General features: G+C 47.8%; 2 protein-coding genes across 2 annotated transcripts in view; one reads left to right on the forward strand and one right to left on the reverse strand.

The window, feature by feature from the left end:
- The window catches only part of LOC134073022 (serine/threonine-protein phosphatase 6 regulatory ankyrin repeat subunit A), a 49,588-nt gene extending 41,663 nt beyond the window's left edge, over positions 1-7,925 (forward strand). Inside the window, exons 23-28 of the mRNA XM_062529953.1 lie at positions 1,388-1,471; positions 3,423-3,568; positions 4,214-4,296; positions 4,551-4,633; positions 5,577-5,668; positions 6,061-7,925. Coding sequence (XP_062385937.1) covers positions 1,388-1,471; positions 3,423-3,568; positions 4,214-4,296; positions 4,551-4,633; positions 5,577-5,668; positions 6,061-6,353 — 781 coding nt within the window. The 3' untranslated portion in view covers positions 6,354-7,925. The remainder of the gene's footprint in view (positions 1-1,387; positions 1,472-3,422; positions 3,569-4,213; positions 4,297-4,550; positions 4,634-5,576; positions 5,669-6,060) is intronic.
- A 64-nt stretch (positions 7,926-7,989) lies between these two features.
- Positions 7,990-11,167, reverse strand: btd (biotinidase). The gene is made up of 3 exons (XM_062529954.1): positions 10,286-11,167; positions 10,002-10,151; positions 7,990-9,531 (listed from the first exon to the last, which is right to left on the reverse strand). Exons 1-3 carry the CDS (start codon positions 10,517-10,519, stop codon positions 8,272-8,274), a joined length of 1,644 nt encoding a protein of 547 aa, XP_062385938.1. The 5' UTR covers positions 10,520-11,167; the 3' UTR covers positions 7,990-8,271.
- Positions 11,168-12,343: the final 1,176 nt, after the last annotated feature.

A 12,343-nucleotide genomic window follows, 5' to 3' on the forward strand; every position in this document is an offset into this window, starting at 1 on the left:
ATATTGTTAGACATGCACTTTCACTTCAAAGCAGTCAATGTTTGTGCCAAAATTGTTTACAAAAAGTTTGTGAAAACTATGCACATCAGGGGTGTGCTTTACTAATGTAAGATAGGCTATATAATTACAATAGTTCATTCATTTGCATGTTTGCATGAGATACTTCTGAAAACAACAGCAAATATGAGTGCCATTGTTTTGGGATGTTTCCCTCATGGAAGCATCATCAGCCGTTTTCAGACAGGTTTCTGCACATTCTGTGATAATTACCTGCCACATTTCTGACGATAGCGGACATTCAGACATGACGCATAGGGTGCTGAAAGTAAAAGTCCGTGAACATTGCGAAAATACACCGCTGTCTGAAAACGGCTATACTCTAGGCAAATGGAGAAATAAAATGATATGGTTTAAATTTCATTTGAATGGCTGAATGTAAGAAAACACAATACCAACTTTTGTCTATGGTAAACGGCCGTGCAGATAGGCGTACATCTGGAGATCTTTAAATGAAAGACTAAGGCTACAATCATCAGGTAAACAATACTCAATGCTAAACAATGTTTGTCCTGTTTGTATGGAAGTTGTGGGAATCCACGTTGCTCTATTAAATGTTGTTAAATAATTAAATAGCCTTCCGACAGGTTGAAGCAGAGCTTTGCCACTAACGTAGTTTCAGTTTCTGTCACGCAAACGCGCACACGTATGCATTCAATGAAAGCTCATACCACCACTTAATTGTATGCCTCTATGTTTAATCACATCGAATTAGCTAGCATTTCCTCCTAATTGCAGAAACGTTTGCTTTCTTTTTCTGTCGGTCCGCGATTGCGTATCAGTTCAATACGGAACAAGACTTTTACGTGTCAAATACGGGACGATTCCGTATTATACTGAATGGTTGGCAACCCTAAGTCAGGGGCATAAAGGCCACTGTGGCCTTACGATGGGTTTTTTTTCACGGGGCATCAAGGCCAAAGTGTAGGGCAACGGCGGCCATGGCCTCATGGCCTTGGTATAATTCCCACCCTGGTGTGTGTGTGTGTGTGAGACACTCCCATCCTCTGTTACTGCTGTTATGTCTTGAACCCATTGAGAGGAACATGGAGATGGCAGTCAGTGTACAGGTCAAGGCATTCTTAATTCACACACACATTGGCATTTCATAGTGCCTTACTGAACCTCTTGAAGAACAGGGAAAAGGACAGTATGAGGTTGTTTTGTATTCTGTAGGTTATTTTTCTCAGAGGTTGGTGATGTTCACTTTCTCTTACTTTCTTCCCCTCTCTCTCTCTCTCTCTCTCTCTCTCTCTCTCTCTCTCTCTCTCTTTCAATCAATCAATCAATCTCTTTCTCTCTCTATCTCCTTCTCTCTCTCTCTCTGCAGTATAAATGATAACGAGGGGGCAGCTGAGATGCTCATCGACACGCTTGGTCCAGCCATCGTCAACGCCACCGACTCCAAATCCAGGTGAGGGGGGGTTCAGTAACGCTCACCTGAGCTCCATGTGGTACACGCCCCTCTCTCGGCTCCACTCAGTCTCCACCAGCTGCTCTTCACCTCACTCCTCTCGTGGCTCTCATTCACACTGCAGTGGAGCCGGCAATAGGCTACGTGCAGGAAAGGCTCTCTGTACGCTCGTGTGTTTCCGATGGAGCCAGGTGTGTTTGAGCCTGCCGCTATTGGTAATGCAATTAGTGTCTACACGGACGCCGTTGGATGCTGCACCTGGGAATCAGCACGTTACGACAAAGAAAGATTTATATGTGTTGAAATTGTTATTATTAGTTGAACAAGATATTCAGTGTCAGAGTGGAAGATTTAACGAGCATAATATAACAGAAGATGCCGTTACAACAGTTTAATTTCCACCGGAAATAAATGAGTGTACAGGAAGAGCCTTTTGTGCACCTAGGCTATTAGCCGGCGATTTGTGTATCCTTAGAGGAGGAAAATTGACGGCATAAAACACAAAAACAATTTGCCGGCTCCAGTGTGAAAGCTCGTGACGAGCCGCAAAAAAGCCGGGCAAATTGCCGGCTTGCTGTGCAGTGTGAAAGCGGCTTTAGGCTGGAGCAGAGATGTAAAAGTCCTGCTATGTATTCATGGGTTTCATCAGGTCCCTTTCCACAGGTGTATTAATCAACCACCATGCAGTTTGCATTCATAATCTAGGTGTTTGATTTTATACACCTGTGGAAAGGGACCTGATGAAACCCATGAATCTACTTGGCTTAAAAGATGTGCTAATTTGAATCAGCTGATTAAATGAATGGTTGGACCAAAGGTCCAAATGGTTGGACCTTCTGAAGCTATACTTTTACACCATAGCAGAGACTAATGAGGAGTGAACTGCCACTCTCAAAATACTTCCGCATGGTACTGCAACGAGAGGGCGATCGCGAGTAAGTGGAGAATGAATGGAAGTGAATGGAGTTATTCTCCTAAAATCCACTTTTCTCTGGATATCATTTTTTGTGTAAAAATCGGAATATTGCGTTCGAAAGAGGGTCAAAGAAAATACACACGGCTGAGTATTAGATTTTTGAAGCCACTTAATTGTTCTAAAAAGCCTTTCAAACGTGACAATGACGTCATTCATTAGCAGGAAGCTAGTGTGTTATGGGCAACAACGACCAAGCCTGTAAGAAACCAAAGGGCCATAAGTAATTCAACTTTCGACCTATAATCCATATTGAGCTTGCAGAAACTAAAATCCAATCTTTCCTTTTTCAATGACAATCAGGTGAAACAGACCTATTTAGCTGTCTATCCCCATAGACCCCCATTGTTTTTGCGCTTACTCGCGATCGCCCCAAGCGGAACTGCAACAGATTGCAGGTAAAATGCCGGTACAATGGAGTTAATAGGGAGTGAACCAGCTCTCCCTACTTGCTCCCTATGGCTTTGACCATAGTTTCTATGAACGGAACGCTTCAGTTACACGGCTAGTATAGCCTGTCTGTCTGGTAATCAAAACCTTAGAGTTTAGGCTTCAGTCACTTCAGGACACTTAAATATTTCAGATTTGTAAGCGATGTTTTAGCTAATAACACACACATGTAGTGATTATTTTGTTTATGGCCACACTCGCCACCCTAGACTACAGAATCCCTAAGATGTTGACCGCCTATAGAACGAGTTTGGAGGGCTGCGGCGTTGTTCCTCTAATAGCTTAGTGCAGGTGCTCTTTTGGTGCGTCGTGTGTGTGTGTGTGTGTGTGTGTGTGTGTGTGTGTGTGTGTGTGTGTGTGTGTGTGTGTGTGTGTGTGTGTGTGTGTGTGTGTGTGTGTGTGTGTGTGTGTGTGTGTGTGTGTGTGTGTGTGTGTGTGTGTGTGTGTGTGTGTGTGTGTGTGTGTGTGTGTGTGTGTGTGTGTGTGTCTTGTGACTGACCCGTGACCCTTTGACCTTTGACCCCTCAGAACCCCCCTGCACGCGGCGTCCTTCACGGACCACGTGGAGTGTCTGCAGCTGCTGCTGGGGCACAACGCCCAGGTCAACGCCATCGACGCCATGGGCAAGACCCCGCTCATGATGGCCGCCGAGAACGGCCAGACCAACGCCGTGGGTAGGTCGCACGCACGCACGCACACACACACACGCGCGTTACCTTTTCACACAGCTTAGTGCACACAGACCCTCCCACAAGTACTCACTCTGTGTCTTTAGAACACCCCTCCCCATACACACACTCACACATACGCACGCATGCATAAACGTGCTTGCTTATGTGAAGATTCATATCGGAGGACATCACATTCACAGACCTTTAAACCCTCTCTTTTGCACACACTCACACACTCGGGTCTGAACAGATGTGGCCAAACGGGATTCGTGCAGCTCTTTTAAAGGTGGCTGTGTAATTGGGAGTAACATGATGGATCACCAAGAGACCAGTCACAAGTCTGCAGGTCCTTTGTGTTCATATGGCATAAGTCTGACTGAATTGTGTGCTGCTGCTTTTTGCAGAGGTCTTGGTGAGCAGCGTTTGTGTGTGAGTGTGCAAGTGTGTGTGTCTGTGTGTGTGCGTGCAAGTATGTGTGTTGGAAGTGTGTGTGTGTGTGTGTGTGTGTGTGTGTGTGTGTGTGTGTGTGTGTGTGTGTGTGTGTGTGTGTGTGTGTGTGTGTGTGTGTGTGTGTGTGTGTGTGTGTGTGTGTGTGTGTGTGTGTGTGTGTGCAAGTCTGACTGAATTGTGTGCTGCTGCTTTTTGCAGAGGTCTTGGTGAGCAGCGCCAAAGCAGACCTCACTCTACAGGATGGCAACAAGAACACAGCCCTGCACCTGGCCTGCAGCAAGGTGTGTACACACACACACACACACACACACACACACACAGACACAGACACACACACACACACAAATGCACATGTGGGACGTTTTCAGTCCCATCCACATTCTGTTCTGTCTGTACATAATTAGTTCACACAGTTATTACACAAGGAGTTACACATTAATTCTGGATGAGCAAAATCATACACAATCTCACACACAAACACACACACACACACACACACACCCCACTCTAACTATGTTGGTTATGTGTTGTATAGGGGCATGAAACCAGTGCCTTGTTGATTCTGGAGAAAATCTCTGACCGGAATCTCATCAACTCCACCAACGCAGCACTACAGACGTAAGATCCTCCATGTTCCCTCTCTTCAGAACCACCCTGTTATTGGTTATTATGGGATTGAAGACTCACTTACAGGCCTGGCTGGAAAAGTAGCTTGGAAACTAACGTCAAAATCAGTACAGTTTGCATCCGGCGATGTATTCATTAGAGCTTCATTTATCTAAACAATGATTGGCAACCAAACTTCACAACACGGCTTCTATTGTATATTTACGTTAGCCAGACAATACACCATATTATGAGACATACAATACAATAATTTCCTGTGTATTAGCCGCATTGTGTATAAGCCACAGAACAGTGTTTCATGCAACTTTAAAAACAAAACTAAACAAAACAAAACCATATTGACTGCCCTCGTGTATTAACCTCATAGCTGAGGACATTTTGCAAAATCACTGTGCGATTGTTGTTATTGGCGTTGTTCTGGCTGCTCCACCACACCACGTCTTTCACCGTAGTAGTACCGTAGTAGTGGGAAGCATGGGGTCACTGTTACAGTGTGTGTTGTTTCTCTCTCCCCATAGGCCACTGCATGTGGTCACTGTTACAGTGTGTGTTGTGTCTCTCTCCCCATAGGCCACTGCATGTGGTCACTGTTACAGTGTGTGTTGTGTCTTTCTCCCCATAGGCCACTGCATGTGGTCACTGTTACAGTGTGTGTTGTGTCTCTCTCCCCATAGGCCACTGCATGTGGTCACTGTTACAGTGTGTGTTGTGTCTCTCTCCCCATAGGCCACTGCATGTGGTCACTGTTACAGTGTGTGTTGTGTCTCTCTCCCCATAGGCCACTGCATGTGGTCACTGTTACAGTGTGTGTTGTGTCTGTCTCCCCATAGGCCACTGCATGTGGTCACTGTTACAGTGTGTGTTGTGTCTCTCTCCCCATAGGCCACTGCATGTGGTCACTGTTACAGTGTGTGTTGTGTCTCTCTCCCCATAGGCCACTGCATGTGGCGGCCAGGAACGGGCTCACGGTGGTGGTGCAGGAGCTACTAGGGAAGGGAGCCAGCGTCCTGGCCGTGGACGAGAACGGTGAGACTGACCTCTATTACATTACATTACATTACATTACATTTAGCAGACACTTTTTTGTCCAAATGGACTTACATACTGTAGGTAATCTATATTACAAGGGATTACACTGTCCTTGGGCTGAAGTGCCTTGTTCATGGGCACAACAGTGGAAGCCAGGAATTGAACTGATAACTTTCAGGCTACTGCACCCTAGCCCAGCTCCTTAACTACACTACACACACACACACACACACACACACCAAACACACACACACACACACACACACACACACCCCTCTGATTAAACAGACCTGTCTAAACATCTAACACACTTCCATCAGTGTCTGGATCTGTAAATTCTTCTCCTGTGTGCAGATACAAATAAATGAAAATGTGTGTGTGATGTACAGGTTACACTCCGGCGCTGGCGTGCGCGCCCAACAAAGACGTGGCCGACTGCCTGGCGCTGATCCTGGCCACCATGATGCCCGTGTCTCCCGGCAGCGTGGGCGCGGTGCCCGGCCTGACCTACAGCGCCATCAACCACTACCCCAGCCCCTCCAAGGCCGTGACCTTCGACCCGCTGCCGGCCCTGCGCTCGGAGCACGCGTCCTACTGCAGCTTCAACAGCCTGAGCCACCGCGAGGACGGCCTGATCGCCCCCGACGACGAGCTCAACGACTCCGACTCAGAGACCTACTGAGCTCCCCCCCCAAACCCCCCCCAACCCCCACCTCAGCCCGCGCGTGCGCCTTGTTGACTGACTTGACTCTTTAAACAAAAATAAAGTAAACAAATAAATAATAAAAAATGAATAAACACGGCCCCGTGTCCCCATCCCATGCCCCTTTGACCCCTCGACCCCCGACCCCTATGACCTGATCAGAACCCAGCTTAAGGGGCAAGACATCACGCTCCTGATGAAATTTGTTCTCTTCCCTTCTTTTCTCCTGATTTTTTTAACGGGGACAGCGTGGTCTGTAACTCCCCTAGTTTCACCCCCTCCCCTCCCCTCGCCGGGCCTGGGAGGCCTGCAGTCTCAGGAGCCTTAGAGACTGAAGAGCCGTGGACGGACCGAGGGAAGAGAGTGAGCGAGAAAGAGAGACGCACACAGCCCACCCTTACAGCTTTCTTTTTGAACACTACGCGAACTCCACCTGTTGTTGTTTTTTTTGCTGATTCTATGAGAACTGCGTTAAATCTGTTACTGCAAGAAGAGCCACATCAACACTCGGTTTTCACCATGAGTACCCCCCCCCCCCTTCTCCCTTTCTCCTTTTTTCATCTCCATAAGCAAATGATTTGAAATGTGTTGAATGACTGACTGAAATCATATGACTACTGTCGGGACTGCATTTCCCACAATCCCCCCTCCCTCCTTTGGGCAGCGTGGAGAGGAAGTACTGAAGTGTAGAAATCAGGACTTCTGGGTGGACTGACTTTAGCCAAAGGGACCAAGTGCTACAGGCTCCTCACCTTGCCCCCCCCCCCCCCCCCCCCCCTCCATCTCCCACGTCCTCCCCTTGCCCACATTTGCCCCCTTTTGCTCTTTCTTGGCATATTTGAGCATGACTACAACTTCATTTAAAAGCTCTTTATTATTTTTCTTCTCCCTTTTCTCTCCCTTGTTCATTTTAGACACGGTATAATTTATTGTGAATGGACCGCTACAGTGTCAGTTTTCCATGCACACAAATCTGATACGCCCCATCCCCCCCACTCCCCGCCCCCCCCCCCCCCATTGCATATGAGGTTCATGAACTGTGAGCTGGGCAGCAAGACTGTGTGTGTGTGTGTGTGCGTGTGTGTGTGTGTGTTAATGTTTTTGTTTGTTGGGGAGAAGGGTGAGAGTTTTAATCTAAAGGCCTTGTCACACAACTTTCCCCCTGTGCTGCCCACCATGATTTTGAGACCAGCCGACGAGGTGCAGTCAGGGTTTTTACTCGACTATCTGCGGACTTTCAGAAAATAACAGCATTTGATATACAGCAACTTTGGAGAGAGGAGAGCCCTGTGTGTGTTTGTGTGCGTGCGTGCGTGTGTGTGAAGTGTGCATGTGTGCACAGACAACATGTTTGCTAGTCGTGCGTGTATGTAAGTATGAATGTGTGTGTGTGTGTGTGTGTGTGTGTGTGTGTGTATGTATGTAAGTGTGTGTGTGAGAAAGAGGGAGAGTAATGTTGCCTTTTTTAGGTGTGCAAAAAACTGGCTTCCTGGTGCATTGTTATTAAATGATTACTAATAATAATTAATGAATAAATTTTCTTTTGCCATAGTGCTTTGTGATGATCTCTGTACCACAAGAGCAGTGACTGATGTCTTCCTTTTGTGCACAATCACTTTTTTATTCACTTCATGCCAACTTTAAATGTAGTTGCCGTTTTAACAATGTCGTTACGAGACGATGGGCTTCACTTATCAACATTGTTGAGTTCATTGGAATTGACATCATCGAGTTCAGCACTGTTTTTCTACGGCACATGGCTTTCCTGTTCATCTCTAAGGCCTTTTCAGCTTGTGGTGGCTTTAGTGTACGACTGCCCTTGGATGCTGTTGCTTTGTTTACGGAGATGTATTGTTTATTTATTAGTCGGTTGCCAAGGTGTTTTGAGACCAACAACTCAGCTGTTGTCTTTCTCATAGACTCGACTGTACAAGGTGGCTGTCACCAGCCCCGCAGTCATTCCTGACCGCCTCATATACACCCAGCCGTCGCTCTTTTTCCCGGACTCATCCGGGATGTCCAGCACCATCCCGTTTCCCAGTATTCCCGGGAAGACGTGACGAGAGCTGAAGTTCCCTTCCAGCCGGAAGTCTATCTGGGTTTGAGCGTGCTCGGTCTCGCCTCCACAGCTTGCAAAGTCTGGGCCTGTGCACTTCACCAGAGCACACACCTCCAGATAGTAGGTGCCGTGGACCACATGTAGGCCCTGAAAAGCCCCCAGAGCATAGAGCTCTGTGCTGGGCGCAGTGGCCCTCTTGAACAGCAGGTGGCAGCACAGCGAGCCGTCGCACACAGTCAGGTTCCCTTTCGTGTCCTGTAGGGGCACTAGAGTGAAGTTGTCATACATCATGATGGAGTGGAACACCACAGGCGTCTCATACGCTGGCCCCACAGGGCAGTGCTCGAAGACGGGCGAGCAATACTCTGTTGCCGGGCCGCGAGGCGTGCTATCGTCAACCGAATGCCAAGCCTCTCGGGGCCAGCCGTGGGCATCTCCTGCCTCGCCCAGTCCAGGCTCTCGCTTGCGATGCCCGGAGAACGGCAGCCATGCCAGCCTCGTGCTCTCGCCGCCACGTGCCATCCTGTCGGGATCGAGCACGGGCACCCTGCTCACCAGCAAGCGCCCGGTCTCCCCCACCATGTCGTGCTGGTGCACCTCCTGCCAGGGGGTGAAGATGCCGCTGCCAGTCATGCCCAGGCCGAGCGCCCGCACGTTGGCGGCGAGGACGGTGACCGCGGCGGCGTGGGAGAAGGAGCGCTGGAACTGCACGGCAGCGAGCAGCGGGAGCTGGTTCATCCACGCGGTGGGGTACACCAGCTGCCGCACCCCCAGATCCTCCACCAGGGCCACGGCCGGCTCGCGGAACAGGATGTCGAAGCAGGTGAACACCCCGAAGCGTCCGGCGAAGGGCGTGGAGAAGGTCACGAGCTCCATCTGAGGCGGTTTGTCGAAGGCGGCCTCGAAGTACAGGTTCTGCTTGCGATAGCGGGCCACGAGGCTTCCGTCTGAGGCGAACACCACGTTGGTGTTGAACTGGTAGCGCCCGTCTGGGGGGCAGTGGGCGTCCGCGGTTGAGTTGCACACCTGGACGGCGGCCATGTTGGCCACCAGGTAGAGGCTGTTCTTCCGAGCCATGCAGCTGAGGCGCTGGAGCACCTGAGACAAATGTCAAAGGAGGCCGTTGTGGATATGGTTATGGTTAAGGTATTTGGAATCATGGATAGATGTCAACACCAGCCACAGGCCAAATGCTGGTTACATTTTAAAGTGGATGGTAGATTTCAGTCTCACACTAAAAATATACTATTAATTTACTAGTGAGTGTCTGGGGGATTACAGTGTGTTAACACTGAAATAATAGTTGGAAAGCCTGAACTAAGCATTAGGGTATTAATAATAATGTAATTACAAAAACATATGGGTCAGTGGAGTGCTATATGATGTGCTAATACTGAGATACTTATTTACTTAGATTATTATTAACTTTTTTCATGTACACTGACAAGCCACAGCTAGTATTATACAGGAAACCATTATGCAAATAGCTCCCGGGGTTGCTCTCTTTTTATCTGCGTCTTTTGAACTTGACACTAAGGGGTTCTTTGTTAGAAAGGGCCTAGGCCTACCTCGGTATCAGGGAAGCGATCTCGCTCTGAGCATGGATTCCATATCACTACAGTTGGATCAGGCACCGCCTCCAAATAACCCGCGATGGATGCTCTGGTGAAGTTGAAGCCCTGTATAGCATCTTCTGGGAACACCAAGATCTGAGCACCCTGAAACAAAACATCGTAGCTTACCTAAAACAAAAACCCAAAATGCTGAAATATTGCCACTAGAGTTATAGTGACCTGTATAGTTAGCAATAGTGGGCCATCAGCCATTTAGCCTAGTGTCACTGTAGGCCTACCTGCCGAGCTGCCAATGCAGCTTGCTCCTCAAACACGACGAGATTCTTCTGCATGTGTTCCAAGGCTGCGCGCCTTCCCAGTGCAACTCTAGGGTTCGGGTTTAGCACAACCAGGTGCTCGTACACAGCGGCGACATAGGAAGGGGTCTCCGTCAGTGCCGATGGTAACGCAAACATACTCAACCATAAAACAGCAAGGCGTAACGGACTCATGTTAATAATACCTAGACACATTTGATGCTATGCAGGGTGAAGACTTAAAAATTGTAAGTCTGTTAGCCCTAAAATAACTGGTATGGCCTGCTTTCTTCAACTGTGTGGCATGATGTTGGGTCCAGTAGAGTAAAGTCCAATTGAAGAGGCCAACAGCAAAGTCTCACTGATTTCTTGAGCGACCGTCAAATATACAAGTTGCAACATTTGTAGCAATATGCAACATAATGGCAACAATTCCAAAATAATTTGTCGCAGCAGGAGAAAATGTGGACTTTAGCCACTCAATGCAGATTGGTTCTCGTGCTCGCAGGTGGGTGGGTTCAGTTGCTGTATGTCAACATATTTACACTCGACTTGGAGGTTTTATATGATCAGTGTTAGTAGGCTATACGTTTGACTATGTCTATATTACAGAGGAGCAATCTATAACAGGACGGAATATGACACGTTTGGATAGCGACAGCTAGCCAGTGAATGTCGTTCCAGCAAGTTTAAAGCCTGAAGCTAACTTAGCATGCTATCTAAACGTGCCACGATAAACTGTTTTAAAAGTGTAGCTAAATTTATCAGGAATTGCAATTACACGCGTCACATACTACTTTAGTTGGCTAATAGGCTGCCTCACCAACTCTTCGCACGCGAAATATCCCGTTTACAACGTTCCACTGACCACTAGTCCACCTCTTCGGTCACGTCACGTGGTATGTTAGTGTGTACCCTACACGTGTGGCTGTATCCTTTGCTTGTAGTGCTCTAATACATTTTTTTGCCACTGAATTGGTAACACGTAAACCAGCAAGCACAGTTTTCTCACTCCCGTCATCGTTTGAGCCCAAGAAATGTATAGGAAAATGACCTACAAATGCGGTCCAACATCTTCGAACAGCCACCAGGGCGCGTCGTTGCCTAAACCAGAACCGTAGGCCCTATACCAAATCCGTGTTGCCTAAACCTGAGCTGCTCTGGACTAAACCGAGCCAACCCAGTATTATTCGTCACTGCAGAGCAATGTTGTTGAGCTGTTTGCACAGGCTGAAGCGGACTCCAAACTATACCAGGCCCATGACGAGGTTATATGAGTTAAACATCCTGTGTGTCTTTCAGTCTTAAAAATATGTTACAAAAAATGGAAGTAGGCCTAGAACAGGACATTTCCATAGTGGTTTGTACTGTGTCTGTGGCAACCGCATGCACATGATTAATCATTGGCGGCAATGGAATTACTATACTCCAATGACTTCATAACCATCAACCACTGTGTCAGGAAATGTGTAACATTTATCTGAATGTATGCGGTTGGCTGAGTCATTGAGGACTTTGCGCACAATCTTTCAAATCTAGGTTAAAGGTGAGAAGTGTCGTCTCCCTACACCTATAGCATTGCTTGTTGATACATGTAAACACTTAATCCACATTTTGCAACATAGACCAATTATTTACCCAAATAATTCATTTAGATTTTAATCATAATTTAACCTAAACAATACAACCATCTGTATTTCTCCTTGTCACTCTGTTGTTGTCAAATCCACCCAGCAGGCTTGTGTGGGTTGTTTACATGGAGGTGGTAGAGTCCACGTGCTCACGGGCCCAGTCGTTTGGCCGGCCGGCCTAGCGCTGCATTACAGCACTGGACTGCGCTAACATGAGTCACGAGACACAGCGTGGCCGAGAGAGGCGACCGATAAACACACACACACACACACACTCAGTCCCAGGACACGTTTTGGCTGCGGCTCCCTGAGGATGGCAGATGTCACACCAAAGGGTCGGACGGAGCTTGACTCTAATTGGTTGATGAAATGTGTGTGTGTGAGAGAAACGGTCTGCGTTTTAGATTAG

This window comes from Sardina pilchardus, chromosome 24 (genome assembly GCF_963854185.1).
Source record: "Sardina pilchardus chromosome 24, fSarPil1.1, whole genome shotgun sequence".
NCBI classification, from domain to species: Eukaryota; Metazoa; Chordata; class Actinopteri; order Clupeiformes; family Clupeidae; genus Sardina; species Sardina pilchardus.